Source organism: Archocentrus centrarchus, chromosome 16 (assembly GCF_007364275.1).
Source record: "Archocentrus centrarchus isolate MPI-CPG fArcCen1 chromosome 16, fArcCen1, whole genome shotgun sequence".
Taxonomy (NCBI): Eukaryota; Metazoa; Chordata; class Actinopteri; order Cichliformes; family Cichlidae; genus Archocentrus; species Archocentrus centrarchus.
In genome coordinates this window covers 11555303-11580045 of record NC_044361.1, presented here as the reverse complement: position 1 = coordinate 11580045, position 24743 = coordinate 11555303, and the positions used below count along the sequence as shown (strand labels likewise).

At 40.8% G+C, this 24743-nt stretch overlaps 2 protein-coding genes across 3 annotated transcripts; one reads left to right on the top strand and one right to left on the bottom strand.

Moving 5' to 3' along the window:
* Positions 1-261: 261 nt before the first annotated feature.
* ebag9 (estrogen receptor binding site associated antigen 9) lies at positions 262-6252 on the bottom strand. Its single transcript, XM_030749833.1, has 7 exons — positions 5957-6252; positions 5604-5698; positions 5207-5288; positions 4917-5072; positions 3110-3220; positions 2907-2998; positions 262-1941 (listed from the first exon to the last, which is right to left on the bottom strand). The coding sequence occupies exons 2-7, from the start codon at positions 5684-5686 to the stop codon at positions 1824-1826; spliced, it is 642 nt and encodes a 213-aa protein (XP_030605693.1). The 5' UTR covers positions 5687-5698; positions 5957-6252; the 3' UTR covers positions 262-1823.
* Positions 6253-7646: 1394 nt separating this feature from the next.
* ttk (ttk protein kinase) lies at positions 7647-23812 on the top strand. Of its 2 annotated transcripts, none has more exons than XM_030750039.1 (25): positions 7647-7767; positions 8290-8377; positions 8477-8699; positions 8847-8953; positions 9045-9188; positions 9361-9472; positions 9552-9633; positions 9742-9851; positions 14730-14817; positions 14946-15054; positions 15170-15392; positions 17202-17308; positions 17667-17810; positions 17900-18063; positions 18519-18658; positions 18901-19027; positions 19336-19428; positions 19539-19696; positions 19823-19974; positions 20093-20217; positions 22156-22230; positions 22326-22502; positions 22741-22837; positions 22923-23008; positions 23082-23812. In XM_030750039.1, exons 2-25 carry the CDS (start codon positions 8290-8292, stop codon positions 23148-23150), a joined length of 3000 nt encoding a protein of 999 aa, XP_030605899.1. In that variant the 5' UTR covers positions 7647-7767; the 3' UTR covers positions 23151-23812. The 2 variants fall into 2 exon arrangements, with proteins under 2 accessions (XP_030605899.1, XP_030605900.1); XM_030750040.1 differs by having other exon boundaries at positions 7692-7762.
* The last annotated feature ends 931 nt before the right edge of the window (positions 23813-24743 follow it).

Genomic DNA, 24743 nt, shown 5'->3' with positions numbered 1-24743 from the left:
TTTCAATAAAAACTACAGAGTCAGAAGTTAGTAGGGTTCATCCTCTGGGGACTCTCAGTATCATTCCAAAAGGGGTTTCAGTGTGGAATCGAGTCCTTCACCCTGTGATGGACAGCTAAAAACATGAAGCCTGAACCTTGTATCAATGAAAGAAGATAAAATTCCCTTTATGAAATGATTGTTGGAGTTTCTATTCACATATCAGACATAGGCAGTTATTCTCAACTGAAGGTATGAATCAAAATTTATTAAAAACCCGTATAGGACTATTAGAGCAGGTATACAATTTGCTAACTCTGGAAACATTACTCCACATCAGACCTAGTTTGTGCTCAACCACAGCCATTTTTAAGTATGAGCAAAATCAGGATTTCAATGATTACCTTCTGGACGGAAAAAAAAAGTGCAAAATGTAAAAAAAAAAAAAAAATTACATGCAGCTTTTCTCAGTGAAAATGAGGAAAGAGCATTTCCAAAGAAAATAATTCCAGTTTGTTAAATGCCCTTGAAATGAACACCTGCTTTTGATTTGATTCTTAAATCTAGTCATGCACTAATTATTTTCATAATCATTGAAATTTTAACAGCTTTTGTCAGTGAATCACTGAGAAATACTAACCCAGATATGTGTTCTTTGACTTCCCTTGCACCATTTATCATAAGTCATGGACCAACACATACTGTATCTGCACCTGCCAATGTTTCCATGACAACACTGACTGGGAATTTCATTACAGTGATGCATAACAAGATGCTCAGTCAGAAGCATTTACTTGAAATGATGTGCTAGGAAACATTTATCCATCACCCCATTATTTGCCAAGATTACTGTCTGAGATTCCGCTGTGATGCCGATCCATGTTTTATAAGTACTGTCTCTGCAGCAAGTTGATCAACTATTAAACAGCCAAGGGCAAGATTCCCTCCCCCAAGATAAAAGGAAAAAAAGGCATTGATCACTGGATATTCTTCTTCAATCTCACAGGCTGACAAAGGAGAGCAAATGGCAGATCTGCAGCCATGAGATTACCATAGGAACCCACAGCTAACATCTGTAGTCTGGCTACATTCTACCATCATTTATCCACACACAGTTTGAAAATCTCCAGCGTTCATTTTAATGCAGATTTCCAGTGTAATAAGGGCTATACAGCACAGGGAGATAACTTGAAATATAAAAGCATCATTCATTTTAAAAAAAAAGGAAAAAAAAAAAAAGAACAGATCAGTTGTCAGACAAAGACATAAATATAAAAAAAAAACAATAATCAAGCAAATCAAGGGATGTCACTGGTATTCAGTGATGCATAAAATAAATTAGACGTCTTTGTCCTTTGAGGTCATAAAAAAGATAAAGAAAGGGAATTGTACTCCCTGTGTCAGTTTCGACAGGTAGCACAGGTACCGGTTTATTTACAAATGTTCCTGGAAAAAATCCAAAACAGAACTTTTCCCTACAGATTTAATCAGAATCATCTGAAGGTGCATCTAACCTTTAACCTAAAAATGATTTGGATGGTATAACCACAATCTCCCTTAAATCTCCCTTAAAGACCAAAATGACCCTGCCACATGAAGAGTGAGAATACCCGCTGCGTTATCAACCCTCAAGACTGACACACGTTACACTGCTGCCGCTGGAAAACACACTAAAATGGCTGCTGGTGGAAAAAGGAGGAGGATGACAAATCGCTAGCACGTAAGTAGTGTACGGTAAGAATCCTGGTTGGTTTGGTGACTTTAAAAGACAGTAATGACTGAGCTAGTGTCTTTGCCCCCCCACCCCCAATTCCTGTTGCTCAAAACTGAGCCCCTGTAAAATGTTATGAGAGCTTGACGGCAATCTTCTGCTCCTTCTTCATCATCCTCTGAGCTTCTTTCTCCATCTTTTTCCTTTGCTGCTCCATGAAGCGCTTCTCTCTCTCAGCAATCTTCTGTTGTCTGGTTAAAAACAAAACAAAACAAAACAAAAAAAATGGGCAAAACAAACAGATGGCTAGAAGTGATGTCACTGCAGAGCATGTCAACAAAAGCTAGGTCAGCTGAGAATGGGGGGGGAAACAAAACCTGCTCCTTGTGCTGCTGCAGCTGCTGAAATATTACCAAACACTATCACCTGCTGGCCGTGAAATGAATCTACACATTTAGAAAAATGATGGGCACAGTTAGATTGTAAGATGGAGTATAATGGGCCCATTCATGTCCGGTGCAAACAGTGATGTTGCCACAGTTGCAAACCCATCTTTTCAAACCATTGCATACAGTTGTTATTGTGCAGATAAAAATAATGCAAGTGCATAAACTAGAAAATTTAAAGAAAATATTAAATAACCAGCTATGTTATTCATTGTTTTGGTTTTTTTTAAACTTGTTAAACTGTCCTGGGCCCAGGTAGGAAGCATTAACCTAGCATGTTTTTTAATGGCAGGAGAAGCTTTTGCCATGAAGCAACAGTGTTCACAGCTGAGCTACAGTGCCACTGTACGTTCTGTGGACAGGTGATCACGCTGTGATGTAGCTAAAGAATGAAACTGTGGAAGCAAGGACTTCTCATTTGGCAGTTTGGACACATCTGTCCTCGCTGGGAGGAGCTAAGATGTGAGGAAGTGAGGAAACACATATGTTAGCTTAATAAAATGTTTTTCTTTCACAGTTTCTTTCCAAGTCAGCAAAACAAACAATAAGTGGCAATGAAGCCTGTGGTGCATTCTTCAGTTGTTCCTGAAACCAAATCTGGGTTCAGTGGTGAATGTGCTGGAATTGTATCTTGAATGGTTTCATTTTCTCTTTTTGATATATTAAAAACCCTCAACATCTTGTTCCTGTTGTTCTTTATAACTGATTGGTTAAGGTGACAAACTGGTATTTGCTGTATACAGAACCAGATGCACTCTTCACCCATTTACCTGAGCACCTCCTCTGCCTCCCAGGCAGCATCAGACTCATCCTCCCAGGCATTTGTGTCCTCCTGCCAGTTGTCCATTTCACCCAGTTCAGCCTGTGGAAACAGATTAGACATAAGAAAAAATGTTGTAAATTACATCAGAATCTAATGAAATAGAACAACAAAAGGGGATTGGTTGCATTTTGTTACAATAGTGTTACTCACTGAGGGGGGAATGAAAGTCATCATATCCTGAGAGGCTGCCAGTCTGCTGGAGAATCCTGCTGAGCCATCAGGAACCAGGTAGTTCAAAGGCTCCCTTTTCTTCAACACAATCTTCAATATGGAACCCAGAAAGAAAGGAGAGGAGCTCAGACTGAAAGTAAAGGACTCAGCGATGCATTGCTGCTAAACTATTAATAGAAAAGACAAGCCAGCAGTGATGACAGAAGATTTTCAAATTGCTAAACTGGAAAGACTGAAAACAGGAGGACACAGCTAACCTAGCTCTGCCGAAAGGGGAAAAAAAAAAAAAAAAAAAAAAAAAAAAAAAAAAAAAAATCACATGTCTAGAAATGACAGACAAGTTTACAAGCAATTCACTTCTCTCAGGCTCTATCTCACAAAGAAATCATGAGTTTGGATCTCAAGAAACATTTATTCACATTCAAAACATAAATAGCATAATCTATCCTCTATACTGTATCCATATGCCTACAAAATATTTATCTCATGATCCCTGGTTTAGAAACCAGCTAAGCCTTTGCTGAAAAGAAATAAATGAAAGAATGAATACAACAAGACTGGATGGTTATTTCTTGTTATTTCAGGAAATCCAAGATAAAGTTTTAACATTGCAATGCAACAAGTGACTGAAACTCCGCACTCTTGTTTTGCACCTGCCCATTTCTGAACTGAGCAATAAGACTAACATCTGCACTGTCTGTGCTAATTCCCATTAAATGTTACTGGTAGGTTTCTAATGAAATATGCATTCTACTCAGTTACTGCCCCCTAGTGTGTTGCCTCATGTAACTACATCACAAAAATAAATTAATGTGCATGCTAAAAAAAGACAACACTGAGCAGATGACAGTAAAACATGCCAACTTTAAAACCAGCTTACATAATGATTCTTACTGATTTAAATGTCTACCAGCCTTAAACACATTATTATGCCAACTGCAAAATTTTGGGAATAAGACATTTTAAGAAGTCATTTTCTTTGATTTTACTTTTAGACTTAAATGATCCACAGGAATCCTGTGCCAGCAGTTGTTGCACAAGGAGCAGCCTTTCACCAGTTAAAGACTGATGAGCTTGTAAAGTCCCCAAGTTAGGCATCTCATTTTCTAAATTCATTTTTCTCAGAAATATTTTGTGCCTGTTGGGGAAAAACATGGCATGTCCCTTCGAACCAGCAACTTTTTCCCTTAAGAAATTGCACCTTCAGGGTGTTAGGGTGGGTGAGCAGGCGACCATATACCCCACATGGCTGAGCTGCAGACGGCCCGGGTTCTGACCATCTGACCTGTGGCCCATTGCTGTGTCTTCCCCTCTCTCTCTCTCTCCACTGAACACTATCTAATAAAGGCAAAGAGGCCAAAAATATCTTTAAAATTTTACAGCTTCATTCCAAACACAACAGTCACAGCTTTTCTTCTTCTGTGGCACCTACTCTTCATCTACAATGATACTCCAATCTCCAACACTGTGCTGATATCTACTATTCTTGAGTTACAATAGGTAAAACTGCTAAATGAAAAAGCAGCCAATCACATTAACACACTAAAAATTCCATTACATACAGTGGACCTATTAGTTTTTTTCCCCTTATTTTCTGTCACATAATGGTGGATATCACTGATATAATGGTGGATGCTCAAAAGTCAAAGTTCATCACATATGATGAGGTGAGCCACAGAGGTGAATTTACTTTCAACAAAGACAAGTTTAAAAGATTATACAATCTCAGAGACACACCACCAACTGCTTTGATGTTACTGTGGCTTCGTCTTATTTACAGACATACCTTCTGTGTTTTCCTGATGGTGGGAGCCATGTCTTTAAAGTAGTCAGGCTCTTCATCGACATCATTGGGTGGAGGGGAAACGCTGCCGTTACCACCTTCAATCTTAATACTTGTAGGAGCCTCTTCATCCCAAGAGCTCCATTCTTCAACCTCTGGCTGTACAGATTTAAAAAAAAACAAAAAAAACAACAGTGCCTGAAAGTTATTTGGATGAGAAAACACTCAAATTTTTGTCTACTGTACAGTAGGCTCTTCTCAGAGCAGCTGCTTACGACTGCTGCAATACTTGCCTGTTTTGGTACAGATGATGAAAAATCCACTGTTGTCGGGAGGGTTATTTGATCACCACTGAGCTTGCGGCCCCTTCCAGTCCTGTATTAGAATATCAATTATTGTAAAAAGCAGAAACTGCCCATTATGAAACAGTAATGTCAAATCTTTTTTAGTCTGCAGTGTAACAACCTTGGTTAAAAATCTGCCAACTTTTTACCACTGCATCCAGCATAGAAAAAAAAAAAGGGGGGGGGGGGGGGGGTCTCTAGTTGTGGAGCTGATGCATGTAAATATTTTTAGTAGATGCTGTGAGTTTCGTAAAGCTACAAAGTTACATTTTTTAATCAACATCTCCAAATATAAAGTATGGCAAAGTATGGCACATGTTGTACTGAACACTGCATTTGTGCTTACCTGCATATTAATCGTTTAAAGAAAGAAAGAAAGCTGGCTAGGCATGTGCAGATCTTGAATAGACGGAACTGAGAGATGGCCATGATGAAACTGAGCTGGTGGGAAAGAAAAGGACAAATATTAGCGTTTGCTCCGTCGGCAGTAAAGCAAATTAATATTCAAAAAAATGTTCAAGATTGCCTGCAACCCACTCATAATCTTGAGAGCCGCAACCTGACCCTGTGTTTATTCACCATAGAAGACCGAGCTAAGGCTAACGATAATCATACAAGTTCTTCCTTCATAAATGCAACCGACCAGTGTCTACATATTAAAAATTGCACGTCTTTACCATCACATAAACACAAGCTCACCTTACAAGATGTCAGTAGACCGTATGAAAAACAACTGCTTCCTTCTCGTGTGGCAGAAGAGACAAGTTCATTTATTTGCTAAGCGTTGCTTGCTAGCTTAGCCCACAAGAAAACATATTTCTGAACCCTTTAAAAGTCTTCCTAAAACGATGCATTGGCGGTGACCGTTTAATTCACTGTCGTATCAAAACAATGGGGGTAACAGCTCCGCAACAAAATTTGATTTCATGGAAAAACTCCTAAATTTGTGTCGTCGCTCGTCTCTGCCCCATGGCTGCCATCTTTGAACTGGGAGGAGCAGAAACAGGGAAGCGTGATCGTGCTGCATTCAAGTGCAGTTGGTAAAAATGGGAGAATGACGAATGTTTGCAAACATTTGAATTTGTGTCCGAGCCACTAATTGCATGTGAAGATTGTTGATGGACTTAGGAAATTACAGAGATAAAAATTCCACATATTTATGTTTTGAATGCTTTGAACTAAATTAACGTATTTAAGGGGTGGGAAAGTATATAAAAATGAAGAAAATTAGAGCGATGAAGACAGATGGAGGAAATCAGGCGGTTCAGAGGATTAGTAAGAAAAAAGTGAGGGCAGATATTAAGGTAGTTAGTCCAGATGACATACCTGTGGAGGTATGGAGATGTCTAGGAGAGAGGGCAGTGGACCTTTTGACCAGATTGCTTAACACTATATTGGAGAGAGAAAGAATGCCTGAGGAATGGAGAAGAATTGTACTGGTGCTAATTTTCAGAAACAGGGGTGATGTGCAGAGCTGTACAAAGGGTAAAGTTGATAAGCCATACCATGAAGCTATGGGAAAGAGTTGCTGAAGCCAGATCAATAAGTAAGGTGGCAATCAGTGAGCAGCAGTATGACTTCATGCTGAGGAAGAGCACTATAGGTGGGATGTTTGCGTTGAGAGTGTTGATGAAGAAGTTAAGAGAAGGTCAGAAGGAGCTGCAGTGTGTCTTTGTGGATCTAGAGAAAGCATATGATAGGGTGCCAAGAGAGGAACTGTGGTACTGCATGAGGCTGGTGCAGGGCATGTATGAAGATAGCGAGACAGTGGTGAGGTGTGCGGCAGGAGCGACAGACGGGTTCAAGGTGTGGGTGGGATTACTCTGAGCCCCTTCTTGTTTGCGATAGTAATGGACGGGCTGACAGATGAGATCAAGCAGGAGCCTCTGTGGACTATGATATTTGCAGATGACATTATATTCTGTAGTGAGGGTAGGTGGAGCAGTTTGGTGACAAAGTAAGAGAAGCAAAGCCTGGACACGTGCAGACGAGGAATATTGGATATACTGGACTGGAGCTGCCAGGCAGGAGGAAAAGAGGGAGACCACAGAGAAGATTCATGGATGTAGTGACGGAGGGTTGGTGTGACAAAGAAGGCTGTTAGGGATAGGGTGAGATGGAGGAAGATGATGGAAAGTGTGGTGACAACTAAAAGGAGCATCCAAAAGAAGGTCTGCATAATTCAGTTCATCCACATTCAAAAGATAAACTAGAAGTAATTATAGCGTTATCACGTGCCTGTAAATATCGATAAATACATACTGAAAACGTTTACAAACATACACTTCTCCTTTGTATTTATAAAATATTATGTCTTGCTTTGCGCAATCCATTGTTTGTAAAACGAATGCGCCATGACGTCACCACAAAATACCCAATCAATACACGACTTCAACGGAAGTGGCATATTTGAAATCTGGCAGTTAAAGTCTAGCATTACTTCGCTTTGCTATGTATGGTCTACGCTAGTTCTCGTCTGAAGAAACTTTTTCGTGGCAGGCCTAAGTACGGTGAGATGTTTTTGGCATGAGCGCACTTTAATGTAATGTTTTTAAAAATGTTTAGCTTGAGAGTGTGAGGCCTCGGTAGAGGCGGAGGTTTGATTTGTCTCCAAATTGGTACATGCTAACTAGCCACCTAACTGAGCTACTGCGGACTGTAAACACGAAGCTATCTGCGGTTGTAAGGAAAGCATTTTGTTCAGTAACACGTTTTTAATTTGTTAGCGAGGTTATTTTTTGCTGCTTATCAAGTGTATATGTATGATGCTTCTAGCAATACCTTTTCTCAGAATCAGAAATAGCACAACTCCGCGCTAACATAACGTTACATAAATACTTTATTAACCGCAGCCCTGCATTTCTTTTAAATGTCTGCACTCAAATCGTTTCAATAACAGTTAATAAACATGCCATTATTATTAAAACGTCGTTTTTGAGCTCGTTTTGGTGTCCTTGGTAGTCATTAAGGCATTATGCTTATCCTCATTTGGGCTAATGTGTTATTTGTTTTGCTTTAACTGCCAATTTCAGATGGAGGAAGAGGAGCATACAGACAGAAAGCAGAAGCTTGCCATGCTTTATCAAAAGATTAACAAAATCAAGAAGTGTCTCAATGAAGGTAAAAAAGGACTTCCAATTAGTCCTGTTGCTTATCATTCATATGCATCCATATGTCTATGTATAGCGCCATAACCATGACAACTTATACTTGTTACAGATGACACAGACAATATTAACCAAGTCATTGGCTCAAACTTGCCTGAATCATGCCTGTCATATTTGATGGACCTGGAGAAGAAGGGGGACCCTCACTTGGATAGTAATCATCTCACCAGGCTCATTGACTTTTATACCAGAGTGTTCTCCAACATGCCACTGGGAAAACACTGTCACAATGAGAGCTATGCAAAGATGTTGGTCAGATTTGCAGAGCTGAAAGCGTGAGTAGAAGTTAATTTTCAGAGCAAATGTTACATTTCCCTTCTTGGTTGAGCTTTGTTCATTGGTGGATGGACTAGGTAAAATGAAATAAGTAATTTTGAGGTACACTGCAACTATTCTTTTTGTCATTTTTTTTTTTCTATCAGAATTCAAGATATCAATGAGGCAGAGGCTAACTTCAATGTGGCGAGATCTCACAGCCAGAATTTTGCATTTGTCCACATTGCACATGCACAGTTTGAGCTTTCTCAAGGTAGAAATATGCCATTTGTCCTTCTGAACATGTACCAATTCTCAGGAAAAGCTATCTAGTATATTTCATTTAATCTCTAACACTTTACCAGGCAACACAAAGAGAGGCATCTACATATTGCAGAATGCTATTGAAGTGGGTGCTAAACCAAAAGAACAGCTGGTGGCTGCCTTGCGGAGCATTCAGACTGGAAAACCACAACTCCAGTGCTCAGAGGATAAGGAAAATGTACTAGGTGAGTATTTGTTCATGTTTATCTTGTCATTAACATGTTGCTCTTTAACTTAATTAATGTCCAGCAGTACAAAGTCACACAGTTGGTGTTTATAATGGAACTTAAATTTAATAATGCCCTTTTTTTCCAATCATGCTGGTCTTATCTAAATGTTTTGTTTTCTTTCTGCTAGTACCCAACAGTAATGTGCAGGACTCTGTCAAAAAAGTCTCAGAGTTACAAAAAGTAAGCAGAATGTCAGATGGGACAGGTGACTTGCTGCTCTCGAGTATTTTTGTTTCGGGGTAAGAATAAAGCAGCTCTCAACCTTTCAGAAGGCTTCTTCTGAAGAACTTCTGACATTTTGTGTTCTCTGGCTCTCAGGAGGGATTCCCTTGGTGGAGCATCAGATGACCAACTACCAGGTTGGAGGACAGGATCTCACCGCAAGAGAGCAACTGGAATGGTGCGTGGTGTTTGTTTTTTGTTTTTTCCTAGAAACTGATGTATGTATGCATTACCAAAAAAAGTCCTTGAAGATTTGAAATTGTGTTCCTACCTTTTTGCTTTATAGCCAGCAAGAGTTCCCATAGTACCTTTCTCAATCCCAGAAAAGGATGATGACTACAATAATGGGAAGGCCTCCAAAGGAAGTGATGCATCCATCCCCGCGAGTTTGTCCAGGTATTTTACATTTATTTAGACTTTAAAATATAGTGACTATTGTGGGGGTGGGAGGGCACCAAGAATCTGCCACTGTTTTCCATTTGAGCTTTTTTTCAGTAAAAACTAAAAAAAAAAAAAAAAAAAAAAAAAAAAATTAAGAACACCTCATTTCTCATCCATCACCTCGCCTCACAGTTACAGTGACATCTAGAAGGTCTGGGTTTGATTCTACCTTGGCCCAGGCCTCTCAGTGTGGAGTTTGCATGTTCTCCCCAAAGTCCACAGTTAGGTTAACTCTAAATTGTCCATAAGTATGAATGGTTGTCTGTTTGTTTCTCTCTGTATTGGCCCTGCGAGAGGCTGGTGACCTGTACAGGGTGTACCCTGTACCTGGCTCCAGCCCCCCATGACTCTGAACGGGATATATAGATATAGATATATATCTATATCTATTATTTATATATATATATATATATATATATATATATATATATATATATATATATATATATATATATATATATATATATATAAATATATATATATATATATATATATATATATATATATATATATAATATAAATATAAATATAAAGTTGGATTCTATGAAATCCTACAGTGAACACTACGGTGCTGTCAAACACACAATTTTCATTGAGAGTCCAAGTTAAGACAAGTTTACCACAGCTAAACTAATCATAAGTCAAACTTCTATTTTTCAAATGGTTGGAGATAGAACTGAGTATAAATATTGTTTTGAGAGTGTGAAACAATCAGTCTTATTGTCGGATCTATAAATACTGGGGTGTCAGCAGTGTGTAATGCTTGTGAAGAATGCACTGGTAGAGGAATTTGTAAATAATTGATCAGAAGGCCCATTTCAATTCATCAACATTCATGAGGTGTTTTGTACTATCATCTATAATTTAATATAGGAATGAAGAAGGTGGGACAGGAGGCTGATTGCACACATTTCCTAGTTGACTGTTGTTTATAAGAAAAATTTAATTTTTTTTTAAATAGATCTAAATGTCCACAGAGCATTTTGGGCTTTTGTGTGCTATTTTAGTCTGGATTGTTTCACTGTTATATGAGCAGGACCCCAGATCTGGCTCCAGTAGCACAGCTGTGAGTTAAAGGTATAATGGGAGCTTGGCAGCATGAATTGAGAAAAGAATCTTAAACAAAAGTTTCCAACATCTTAGACCATGTCACCTGTTTTAGAAAGCAAGGCGAGGACCGACCCAAGATTTGTATGCTGTTCTTAGCCAAATTTTCAGTGAGTGTCTGTGCCACTGTGCATACACATAGTGTAACTCTTTCAAGATGGCGGCGCGCATAGTCGCAGCGGCTCAGTGCTCTCCTTTTCGGTGCTCTGTGAAATTGTGTATGTTGTTATGTGTGCTTCAACTGTGGCTCAACACATCACCATTATGTCGGGCGGACATTATAACATACAGACGGCACGAACTCCTACATATAGGAGCACAAAGTGAGCAGGCGGTTATGGCTGACTTCCTCCACTCTCACAACATCCCGGTGGACATCGCCAGACCACCTGGCTCTTTGTGGTTCATCATCCCTGTGAGGGGGGGGTCGCAGACGGAGACGGCGCAGAGAAAGGAGGCAGAAAAGAGGCGGCAGAGCTGGCGTTTTGGAGAGGCTACGTAAACGGCCTCATAGACCTCCGTTACCCAGTGTTTTCCTCGCCAATGTAAGATCACTCCCGAATAAAATGGATGAGTTGAGACTGCTGGTGGCTACAAACAGGACCGTGAAGGACTGCTGCGTTTTGCTCTTCACTGAGACCTGGCTTCATTCATCCATTCCTGATGCAGCCATCGAGCTAGCCGGCAGGACAACGCACCGGCATGACAGAATGCGGACCTCCGGTAAGAGCAGAGGAGGGGGTGTGTGCTTGTATGTAAACAACAGCTGGTGTACAGACAGTATGACTGTGAACAGCCACTGCTCTCCGGACCTGGAGTACATGACTGTTAAATGCAGGCCCATCTATCTGCCCCGTGAGTTTACAGCTGTTTTGATCACTGTTGTTTATCTTCCCCCTGATGCTAATGCTAACTCGGCTGTTAGTCTCTTACATGACACGGTTTGCAGTCAACAGAGCAGATATCCTGAGGCTGTACACATCATTGCAGGAGACTTTAACCATGTCGATTTAAAGACTGTTCTACCCAAGTTCCATCAGCATGTTAAATGCCCTACAAGAGGGAACAACACACTGGATAAAGTCTACTCTAACATCAAGCTGGGTTTCAGGGCTGTGCCACTGCCACATCTGGGCCAGTCAGACCATCTGTCCCTGCTTATGATTCCAGCATACACCCCCCTCAGCAAAACTGCTCTTTCTACATCTAAGACTGTTCAGACCTGGCCTGAAGGTGCCTCTCAACAGCTGCAGGACTGCTTTGAAACAACTGACTGGGACGTATTCAAGCACCAGGACCTGGAGCAGTATACCTCGGCTGTTCTGGACTACATCAAGTTCTGCACCGACACTGTAACTGTGGACAAGAATATCCGGGTTTTTCCAAATAGAAAGCCATGGATGAATGGAAAGGTGCAGAGCTTACTCAGAGAAAGGAACATCGCCTTCAGAGCTGGTGATGGGGCGCTTTACAGCGCTGCCAGAGCCAACCTGAAGAGGGGCATCAGGGAGGCCAAGGCTGTGTATAAGAGGAGGATTGAGGACTGTTTCCAGAGCCACGACTTCAGGCAGGTGTGGCAAGGGGTTCGGCATATTTTGAACTACAAACCCAGCCTGTTAGTTGATCAGCGTAACATCAATCTGGCAGAGGAGCTGAACAGCTTCTTTGCACGCTTTGAGGTACAGCAATCAGAGACAGCCATCCAACATCCCTCAGCAGGCAGCAGCAGCATCCTCAGGCTGCAAGAGCAAGAGGTGAGGCGTATGCTGGAAACTGTGAACCCCAGGAAAGCTGTGGGGCCCGATGGTGTCTCTGGACGGATACTGAAGGTCTGTGCGGCTCAGCTGGCTGGTATTTTTACCAGCATTTTTAACCAGTCCCTGAGCCAGGCTGCTGTCCCTTCCTGCCTGAAGTCCTCCATTATCGTCCCCATCCCCAAGAAGAACACTATCAGAGGTTTGAATGACTACAGGCCAGTAGCACTAACACCAATTGTTATGAAGTGCTTTGAAAAGCTTGTCCGGGCTCACGTCATCTCCAGTCTCTCTCCCAGACTAGACCCCCCCACCAGTTTGCCTACAGAGCCAACCGGTCCACAGAGGACGCCATTGCCACGGCCCTCCACTCTGCCTTCTCTCACCTGGAGCAGGGGGGGAACTACGCTCGGCTGCTCTTTGTGGACTTCAGCTCGGCGTTTAACACCATCCTTCCTGGCAGACTGGTGACTAAACTGTCAGATCTGGGGATACCACGCTCCACCTGTCTTTGGATCAAGGACTTCCTGACAGACCGTTCCCAGAGGGTAAGAGTAGGTCCCCACCTCTCTTCAGCCATCAGCCTCAGCACCGGCTCTCCACAGGGCTGTGTGCTGAGTCCCCTACTCTTCACCCTCTACACACATGACTGCACCTCCATACATGCCAGTAACTGCATCATTAAGTTTGCGGATGACACCACTGTGGTGGGGCTCATATCAGGCGGGGATGAGTCAGCATACCGGGACGAGGTGCAGCGGCTGTCAAGGTGGTGCAGTGAGAATAACTTGATCCTGAACACCACTAAGACAAAGGAGATGGTAGTAGACTTTAGGAGGACAACACATGTCATTCAACCTCTGTTCATCGAGGGGGATGAAGTGGAGCTGGTTTCAGATTTTAGGTTCCTGGGAGTACATCTGCAGGATGATTTGACCTGGAGTATCAATACGACCAGCATTTACAGGAAGGCCCAACAGAGACTGCATTTCCTGAGGGTTCTTAGGAGCAACTATCTGACCCAGAATCTGCTGGTGTCCTTCTACCGTTGCTGTGTAGAGAGCATCCTGACCTACTGTCTGTGCGTGTGGTTCAACAGCTGCACAGCAGCAGACAGGAAAACACTCCAGCGAATCATCAACACGGCTCAAAAGATCATAGGCTGTCCCCTGCCCTCCCTCCAGGAACTGTTCAATGCCCGCTGCCAGAGGAGGGCACAGAACATCCTCCAGGACCCCTCACACCCTGGACACTCCTTGTTTCAGCTACTGCCATCAGGCAGACGTTTCAGGACAATGAAGGCCAGAACAAACAGACTGAGGAACAGCTTTTATGCCAGGGCTATCATTGAACTGAACTCTGTGTGGTTTGGACAGTGATGTGGGGTGGTAGTGCTGACTGTGTGCGTGCGTTGGTGTGTGTATTGGGGCTAGATTCATCTTAATTTACTATTGTGCACTGTATTTTAGTAATCATTTTTATCACTCATATTTTTATTATTTTATTATTTATTGTCTGAGGCACCTAGAAAGGAATGCATTTTAAATTTCGTTGTGCAACTTCTGTGTACAATGACAATAAAGATTCTGATTCTGATTCTAAAGTTAAAAAAAAAAAAAAAAAGTGTACTGAAATGTTATAAATTATACTTTTCGTTTGTTGGTCTCGTCAGACTTGCAAGGCCTCAAGCAAAGTGTTGAGTCTAGGAGACCCCTGAGGGCTAACATATGGTACTGTGTTTAATGAACTGAGGAATCTTGTCTGTCTTGTAAAACACTGCCTTTGTTTTGTTGTAAATTACTGAAAAATCACATGACAGACCATGAAAACTATAATCCAAGAAATACAATTTAAAGAAATGTAAATAAACTTAAGTTTACTTTGCATGCAGTGTCTTTTTTTTTTTTTTTTTTTTTTTTTTAATAATGTCAGTGTTTTTAAATATATACATGTTTGTGTCATTATGTCTTAGGCAAACATCTGGTTCAAATGTGAACCCAATATTTGGGCTATCCTCCTCAAAGAACAGTGCTGCAGATTGGGATTCAGTCTATGTTCAAGTGAGTACAAATAAAGTTTTTTTGTACATGTTAAATTCTACACTCAGCGGTTTTCATTACTGTTCTGTGAAGAAGTTTAGCTTGAGCCAAAGAAATAAATGTTAAATCCTTGTCTTGTGTGTTCTCAGCCACCAGCTCTCAGTCCAGAGAAATGCCTCTGGGAGGACCAGGCAGCTGTAGACTCAACCACAACTCTCCTTCAAAACCATGGCACAAAGGACGCCTCAAAAATTCAAGGTACTACATTACCTATTGCTGCACTAAATTTATTTTCTGGAGCTGTGAGAACAAAAGACCTTTAATCCCCTTCCCTGTTTTAGTAACTGCTTCTTTTTTTTCCTCTCTTCAACAGATGTAACTTTGAGTTTTGATCAAATCGTCAATTCCAAGTCTCCTGAGTCATGCTGGACATGCCTTACCAACCTGGAGAAGAGAGGCAACCCTCACACAGACATCAACCTTCTTAATAAGCTCAAGGACTGTTATGCTAAAGTCTTCTCCAGGCTGCCAATCAGACAGTACAGCAAAAACACTGCCTACGCCAGAATACTAGTCCGATATGCAGAACTAAAGGGGTGAGTATGGTTTAGGGCTGTGCCACGTTATATCGTCCATGATAATACCAGTATAAGTTTTTAAGTGATATAAAAGTGTCATATTGTGATATCGCGACACCATGCATTTACATTCCTTAGTGTGCACAACAGTGAGAGCAGCCAAGCATGTCTGAGACTGAGAGCTGCATGTCAGCCTCCAATGAAAATTTAGTAAAAAGAGAGCTACTTTAACGGGCTCCAATAAAGCACTGTATTTTGCAAGAAAATTGTTCCTGCTAAAGGTGGAAGCGACAAACTTGTTTGACACTTGAGGCAAAAGCACGTGTTGAGTACAACCAGGCTGAAAATGTGACGTTGAAGAACAGCATGCCACTGATTGGCCAGGGAGTGTCGTCACTAGCTGAGTCATGAGAGCGATTCCTTCACCAGAATCAACGGTGCCATTTTTTTAAAAACCCGACAGCAAGGAATGGATGCATGCAAACCAACACCGTGGTTGAATGAGGAGATGCAGACGTTTATGTGCTTGGTGGCAGACGAAAAATGAGTGTATCAGGATGTCTCGAAGCTAATAGCCGCATTTGAGTCACATATCGCTCCTATATCTATCGCTCCTATATTGTGTAATATCCAGTTCACTAGTGCAATATTCATTCACCAAGTGCAATATTCATCATCTTCATTATTATATGTATACACGCATTTACTTTCCTACAATGTACAGATGCACCAATGTAGGTATGTATGTATATATTTTATACATTCTATTTTTTGTATATTTTACACATTGTTTATTTTCTGTATATCTCTTGATCACATTGATTATACTAGATTATAATATTTTTATAATATTTCTATTTTCATTTTAGAGAGTTTGATTTTCTGTTACATGGCACTGAACAGGAGTGGCCCTCCAATCTCATTGTACATCCTGTATAATGACAATAAAGGCATTCTATTCTATTCTATATAAATTATGTCAAGAGACTCCTGCCCATGGACTCCGCTCACATTTGCTGCGTTTCCATTAGTACAAACTCGACTCGGCACAACTCACCACGGTTTTGTTTTGTTTCCGTTACAATTGAGGACCACCTCAGTGTGGGTGGAGTCGATGTAGCAACGTGGGCAGAAGTCTCGTGATGTAATTTGTTTGCGACTCAAAGTGTTAGCTTTTGTCTACACTGCTGTGGTACCCGTGAGCAACCATTAGCTTGGAGACCTCATGATAAACTCTCATTTCTCATCTCATCTCCCACCAAGCACAGAAATGTCTGCACCTCCTCATTCGACTAGGGTGTTGGTTTGCGTGCCTCCAGTTTCTGCGGTTGGGTTTTAAAAATGGTGCGGTTGATTCTGGTGAAGGAGTCGCTCTCATGACTCCACTAGTGATGACACTCCCTGGCCAATCAGTGGCATGATATTCTTCAACGTCATATTTTTTTGCATCACCTCAGATAGCTTGCAACCCCGGCTGAGTGGGTACTAAAAAGTTACCTGGTACCAGGTACTAATGGAAATGCCTACAAACCGTGTCAAGTCGAGCCGTGCTGAGTAGGTACTAATGGAAACGCAGCAATTGAGGTGGTACTCAGTTGTAATGAAAACAAAACAAGACCATGTCGAGTCAAGTGGCACTGAGTAGGTACTAGTGGAAAAGATGCATAAGCCATTCTAGTAATGTTAACTGATTATTTATGTGGTTTATTTGCTTTAAAAAAAAAAAAAAAAAAAAAAAAAAAACATTCAGCTCTCAGTCCTGCCAAAAAGAGTACAGGTACAAGCAAACATTACCTTTCAGAACTGATTTCTTTTTTTCTTCTGCAGGATTGAAGATCCAGATGAAGCAGAGGACTACTTCGTAGTTGCAAGATCCAACTGCAAAGCCTTTGCCTTTGTCCACATTGCACATGCCCAGTTTGAGGTCTCTCAAGGTATGTCATTTTCACCAAATCTGGAGCCTCATTTTTAAAACACTGAAAGGAAAATAAGGAGAAACTCATAAAAATAAGGGCTATGTTTGTATGAAATCTTTTTAAATGTAATCACTGTAAAAGATGTATTTATTTTTAAAGAAAAATTTATCAATGTCGTCTATTACAATAATGACCCATATACACCTGGTAAGAAGACACAGTTTTTGTCTAGATCTAATCCATGGATCCTTGTATCTACATTGACCAATAGGCATAGCTTTGTTCCGCCATAAAAATGTGTACATGTCAATCCATTCCTTGATCAAAATATAGGTGGAATACCATTTATTCATGCTCCTATCCATCCTCTTTTTAGGTAATCTCCTCAAAGGAACATCAATTCTGCACAAAGCTCAGGCATTAAATGTGAAGCCACCTGAGCTCCTGGAGATGGCCATACGTAACCTTAAAGCTGGAGAAAAACAACTACTGCCCACCAGTGAGGAGGCTCCTCCCACAGGTAGTTTTTATTGGAAGCTGATTTGTTGTATGGGTCAAAGCAGTGGTTTGAATGCTTTTAAAATAAATTTTTCCCCATATTACTTTTAGATATGAAAACTCCAGTAATGTCTGTGTGTGGGGGAATCCAGGAAGTGCAGCTTCCTGCTCGCGTCCCTGTGAATCGTTCAGTAGAACGGCCTAAACCTGCCAGCAAGGAGCCCTTATCAGACTGGAAGATCCCAACTTCCATCAACCGGCATGTTTCTCCAGAGGTCTGATGGCCCTTTTTTTTTTTTTTTTTTTTTTTTTTTAATTAATTAATTAATTTATTGTCTTTAATTGCTAAGTTTTTAGATTGTAAAATGATTAAAAACTTTAGCCAGTCACATTTATGTGCCAGCTGGTTTTATGCAGAGCATGCAGTCCTTGTGAAATGCCTGAAGCCTTGGTGGACTTTTATTATCTTGACTCAGAACATGTCACATAATTGAAAGTAACTGTTTTGACTTACTTGTCTCTGTTATAATTGATCAAGTTGAGGAAGCTCAGTAAAATTTACTTATCTCCGTTTGTGGTACTTTACAGTCCCAAAGACTTTGAACTTCACATCCAGTGCATTTGTTTTGTTATGACAATTTCAAGTAATTTTTACCATTAGCATTGATTCTGTTTGTCTCAAAAAGTTATTAAACTTTGTTTAACCTTAAACATTCTTTTTTCTTTTAAGGATAAACGGACTACGCCTCCTGAACCCAGACCCATTCCTCGTCTGCCAGAGTCTTTCCTTACGCCATCCCTCCAATTTTCATCCAAAGTTGATTCGGTCTACCAAACACCTAACAACTACAGAAATCCAGCTGCTAACAGGTAATGCTCTGACTTGGGTGTCTGTGAAATCTCTTTAAATGTGCTGCATAAGCAAAAGCGTTTTGGATATCTGTAATTCTGCTGTTTCCATTGGGAACCGTATTTAAATATCATGCTTTATTGTAGAGATCATTAAGTAAATTCTACTTCTAAAATAACAAAATATAGTGCATTTTCATTTTAGAATATTTTAATTGAAATAAATTGTCATACTCTGCATACCTCCATCTGTCTCCTCTCAGTTTTATTACTCCTGTTGTAAAGAGAGGCCCCGAGGTGTCTTCCTCTGCTGCAGCAGCACACAGAGCTGGGCCTGCTCAGCAGCCATGCATACCTCTAAATCAAACGCTGTGTGCCCAGACACCACAGGTACATTTTCATGCCCTAGTTTTGGCTTTGTTCTATACAGGAAAACATACCTTTTTTTTGGGGGGGGGGGGGGGGGGGGGGGGGGGTGTTTGTTTATTTTGTTTTGCTTTTTTTTGTTTTGTTGTTTTTTTTTTAAGATGTCAGATGTGTGTTAGGAATATTGCACAAGACTGCAAACAAACTTTTTCCAGTTTGACTGAACAGTAAACAGTCACTTGAATGCAGTCAGTCAGTTGGATAGATCAGCAGTAATTTAAATATTACTCTAAACTGTAATGACAAAATATTATCTCTGGATCTCATTTTAGGCTTCTATTAGTGCATTGTCCAATGAGTCCATTACCATTAAGGGGAAGCAGTTCTTCATTCTGAAGATGATTGGACGTGGTGGATCAAGCAAGGTAAAACAGTGCTGAGTTCCCATGATGTTAAAAAACTTTTCACCATGTTCCAACATTCCAGTTGCCTTCACGTGTTGTATTTTAAATAACTGCCCACCCCCCCACCCCAGGTCTACCAGGTGCTCGACCATAAAAAGCAGCTGTATGCAGTGAAATATGTCAACCTGGAGGAGGCTGATGCTCAGACAATAGAGAGTTACAAAAATGAAATTGAACATCTGAACCACTTGCAGCAGTACAGCGACCAAATTATAAAGCTCTATGACTAGTGAGTACACAGCCTACCCAGAAATAATGTGTATTAATACGTCAATCTTTTTTTGTTTACCTGCAATATCGATCCCTCACAGTAATATGTGTGTGGGTTTTTTTGTTTTTTTTTTTTTAATTTTAGTGAAATAACCAACAGCTATATCTACATGCTGATGGAGTGTGGAAACTTGGATCTGAACACTTGGTTGCGAAACCGCAAAACTGTGAACCCTCTAGAGAGGAAGTTCTACTGGAAGAACATGCTGGAGGCCGTCCATACCATCCACAAACACGGTTCTTTTCTCTTGTGCCTCTCACTATTGTTGCCCCACTGACTATCACTGTTGTTTACTGAATGGTGCTGTAAATTTTGGTCATTTCTAACCACTGCACGTGTTTATGTTCTATACAGGAATTGTTCACAGTGACTTGAAGCCAGCTAACTTTGTCATAGTGAATGCTTCGCTGAAATTGATCGACTTTGGCATTGCAAACAGAATCCAACCAGATGTAACGAGCATTATGAAGGATTCACAAGTAAGTCATACCAATGCATACTCTGTATCTGTCCTGTGTCGTGTCAGCTAGGCTCCCCAACAGTCACACTATAAAGGAATGTAATTGTGGGGAAAATGCATGAAATCTGGGTGTGAGTCCTAGAGGAGTGATGATAGTGGTTGTAGATTGTTCAGTGTAGCCAGAGGTTCAAACAATTTCTTTTTGCATGGTCAATGTCTGCATATTCCCAATCCCAGGATAGAAACTGAATCTCTTCCAGAGTCTGTCAGATAAGATAGATTGAGGACCCACAGTCATTTCTTCCAAGTGTCCTTTCCAATAGACCAACAGATGTTTTGACATAGCAGGAAAAGCACAGACGAATTAATAACACAGATGTACTGTATGAATAAGTGCATTCCTCCAAGGTGAGGTCCAACTGCTTGCTGGCTTGTGATCATGGCCTACTGGGAAAGTTAAAGCAACAGAGCCATTGTTAAGGAAATTTATTTCGCCTGTGTGTGGGTTGTTGTTTTTTTGTGTTTTCTCCTTTGCTATAATAAATCAAAATGTCCACTGTCGAGAAAGTATATTGTAACAAGATTTGGTGCATCCTCAGTGTTGACTACAAGAAAGAAAGGAAGCATTGTTGTGCAATTCAAAACCTGTCTTTAATGTAAGACAATTACAGTTCTGCTCTCATCTTAAATGGGCCTTTTTTTCTTTTCTTTTCTTTTTTCTTCCTTTTTTTTAAAAGTTCAATTTTATACAATATACACTCACCAGCTACTTTGTTAGGTACACTTGTTCAACTGCTTGGGTGATTAGATGTTTGTATTAACAGTCACATGGCATTAACTCAAAGCATTAAGGCATGTAGACGTGCCTAAATGCTTGTCTGTCTTCGAGCACCTGTGAGACGACCTGATGAAGTTCAAACTGAGCATCAGAATGGGGAAGAAAGGTGGAGTTAAGTGACTTTGAACTCTCATGGTTGTTGGTGCCACATGGACTGGCCTGAGGATCTGCTGGGATTTTCTCACACAACCAGCTGTGTGTTTTACAGTGACTGGTCTGAAAAAGAGAAAATATCCAGTGAGCAGCAGTTTTCTGGTTGAAAATGCCTCGAGCTGATAGGAAGGCAGAGGAGAATGACCAGGCTGCTTTGAGCTGATAGGAAGCCAAGAGTAACTCCAGAACTTTTTTACAACCAAGGTATCCAGAAAAGCATCTCTGAACCTTGGAGCAGATGGGCTACAGCAGCAGAAGACTGCACTAGGTGCCACTCCTGCAAGTTAGAGAGGGAACTGAGGCTACAATTTGCAAAAGTTTACACAATCCTCTATTGTCCAATAGAAGATGTTTTAAAAAAAAAAAAAAAATAAGATGGTGTAATGGCATGGGGGATTGGGGGATATTTTGTTGGTACACACTGGGCTTCTTGGTACTTGGCTGAGCGTCATTTAAACACCACAGCCTACCTGAGTATTGCTGCTGACTATGTCCATCCCTTTATGATCACAGTGCACCTATCTTCTGATGGCTGCTTCTAGTGGGATGACAGAACATTGTCACAAAGCTCAAATCATCTCAAACTGGTTTCTTGAACATGACAGTGAGTTCACTGGCCTCCATAGTCACCAGATCTCAATCCAAGAGCACCTACAGTATGAGATGTGGTAGAGCAGGATTCCACATGACCCCCTATGAGCAAGCACTTGGCAACGGTGGGAAGGAAAAAGTTCCTTTTAACAGGAAGAAATCTCTGACAGAACCAAGCTCAGAGAGGGGCAGCCATCTGCTGGGACCAGTTGGGAATGAGGGGAAAGAAAGCTAAGAGACGGGACTAAATGCAAACAATAGTTAAAACTGAGTGAAGGAGAAACACTCATTGTGCCTCAGCTTTAGAGACAAGATATAGATTAATGGAGAAATAATGGCTCAACACATGTAACACTTGATCATTTGTCAACACAGGTAGGAACTCTAAACTATATGCCCCCTGAAGCCATCAAAGACACGTCATCCCAGACAGGAAAAGCACGCTCAAAGGTACTTGTCTTCATATTTACTGATTTAACAGGTTCAATATCTAAATAATGAATGCAACAGCATCTAAGAGACCCCTTGCTAATTTTGTTCTACAGATCAGCCCCAAAGGTGATGTATGGTCACTCGGATGCATCCTGTACTGTATGACTTACGGGAAGACTCCATTCCAAAGTATCACCAATCAGATCAGCAAGCTGCATGCCATCATCGATCCCTCTCATGAGATAGAGTTTCCTGACATCTCGGAGAAGGATTTGCTGGATGTGTTGAAGGTGAAACAAAAGAATTAAGATTAAATTAAATTAAAATAATTTTGGTCTGGCGTGGATAACTGTTACTAGTCAAGAATTATACACATTTTCCACAGATGGCACTTCTGTTTAATTTACATTGATTAAAATGAGATTGTAATGAGTTGCTGATTAAAACACTCAGAAGTGTTAATAGAGTGATGTAAAATTAAAAATAACCCATTGTTATGGTCTTTTTTTTTTTTTTTTTTTTAAACAGAGATGCTTGGTACGAAACCCCAGAGATAGAATCTCTATTCCAGAGTTGCTGGAGCATCCATACCTGCAGCTCAAGCCGCAAGCATCACCAGAACCAGGTACATACACATAGTTTGTTTACTAAGAAGCTACCTTTTATTGGTCACCATTAGAAACTGACATGTACTCTTTTTTTTTTTTCAGAAAATCCTTCTAACAATGATCTTAAGAGGATCCTGACAGACCTCGCAGCCCTCCAGTCTCCAAACAGCATCATCCGAGCAGCTAACGTAAGATTAACCTACTGAAATATCTTCTCAGACAAGTTTCTGAAGCACTAATTTTGCTCTCTGATCCTCACAGAATTTGGCAAAAATGTGCAGCAGTGGCAGGAAGCTGGATGTTGCAGAGTGTGCAAAGCCATCATCTTAACTGTTCTGGAAGATGTTGTGGATATTTCTTCTTTTGTTGTTTTGACCCCCTTTTAACCACTAAAGTAAAGTTTCCTTTTTTTGTAAGCTGACAAAATGAACAAATCTGTTTTTCTTGAACCAAAATATCAAATAGTTTTGTTTTTACTTATGTTAGTAAATATAAGCATACACCAATTGGCCATCATTAAAACTACCTGTTAGTATAGTATTGAGTGCCCCCCCACCCCCGCACCACCAAAAAAGAAACAAATAAACAAAAAAAATGACCTGTTGTGACATGGACACAAGACCTTCTGCAGTGGCTCATCTGGATCCTGTCAGTTGCAGGATGGGGTCTCATCACATGGATATGGCTTGTTCCAGTGCATCCTGCAAATGTTAGATTGGGATCTAGGGAGTTCAGGGCAACACTTTTTGTGTTTTGAGGCTTTCCTAGGCACTTTTAGGGGTGAAATGGGATGCATTTTCCTCCTGTTTTGGGGAGTGCTGTTGCCATTAAATGATGTCCTTGGTCTGCAACAGCGTTTAGATGGGTGGTACTTCTCAAAGATCCGCCTGAATGGCAGAACCCATAAGTGTTATTTGCTTAACTTGGTTTTAATGTTCTGGTTTATCAGTTTGTCCAGTATAGTCAAATAAACATACTGTATTGTACCATAAGAGTTGCTGGTTTATTTGTTCCAGCTGATAGGAAGGAACAAATTGTGTACTTTAATTGTGTAACTTCTGAGCATGGAATACGTTTTTTTTTTTTTTCCTCCCAGCTTTTCACATCATTTGTCTAGCATGGATTTTTATGGTAAACAGTGCTAAAACCTTTATCTTAAAATCACAGCCAATTAACAATTTCTCGGTAAACCTAACATGCATGTCTTTGCAAAATATGCAAACTCTACATAAAAGCCCCAGGAAGCTTTGAACCCAGAAGCTTCTTGGTGTGTGGAGGCAACACTGTCAAATTATTGTACAAATGCTCTCTCTTTTCCACTTATGCAGTGTTCTAATAGCCCTTTAATATGTCCTGGTTCCTCGACACCTGACACAGACCTTGTTAATCTGGATTCGTCTGAGCCATTATGGCTTCAATGATGTCTCGTTTATAATCTGAGGTAGCATGGGGAGTCTAGCCTGATTTGAACCCCCAACCTGTTCCAAAGACAGTGGTGTTGTCACTATATTATCCAAAATTTGGAACTGTTGGAATGCTACTGAGTGAAAGGGGTACCTATGAATTCATTTACACCCAATATTTAGAATGACATTGAAACGACTAGTAGCTCGGTGTTCCAGCGTCCACAAGAAACAACTGCTATCACAACTAGAGATTGAGGAGATACAAATGCTATGGCAAGGGGGAACCGGGGGGGTATCATCTCCAAACTCAGAGAGTGGGTACCAAGCCCCAAGAACAACTCGTACATTGAATGCCAGAGCAGCTGACCAGAAAGAGATCATGGCTAAGCTGGAAATATGGACCCTTTGTGGTGGATTAGCAAGACTACATGAATTACCCTCTGAAAGTCTACTAGAAGTTGTGAATGCAGCGCTGCAGACAATCCCTACTTTGACATCACTGAAGCCACCCAGCTGA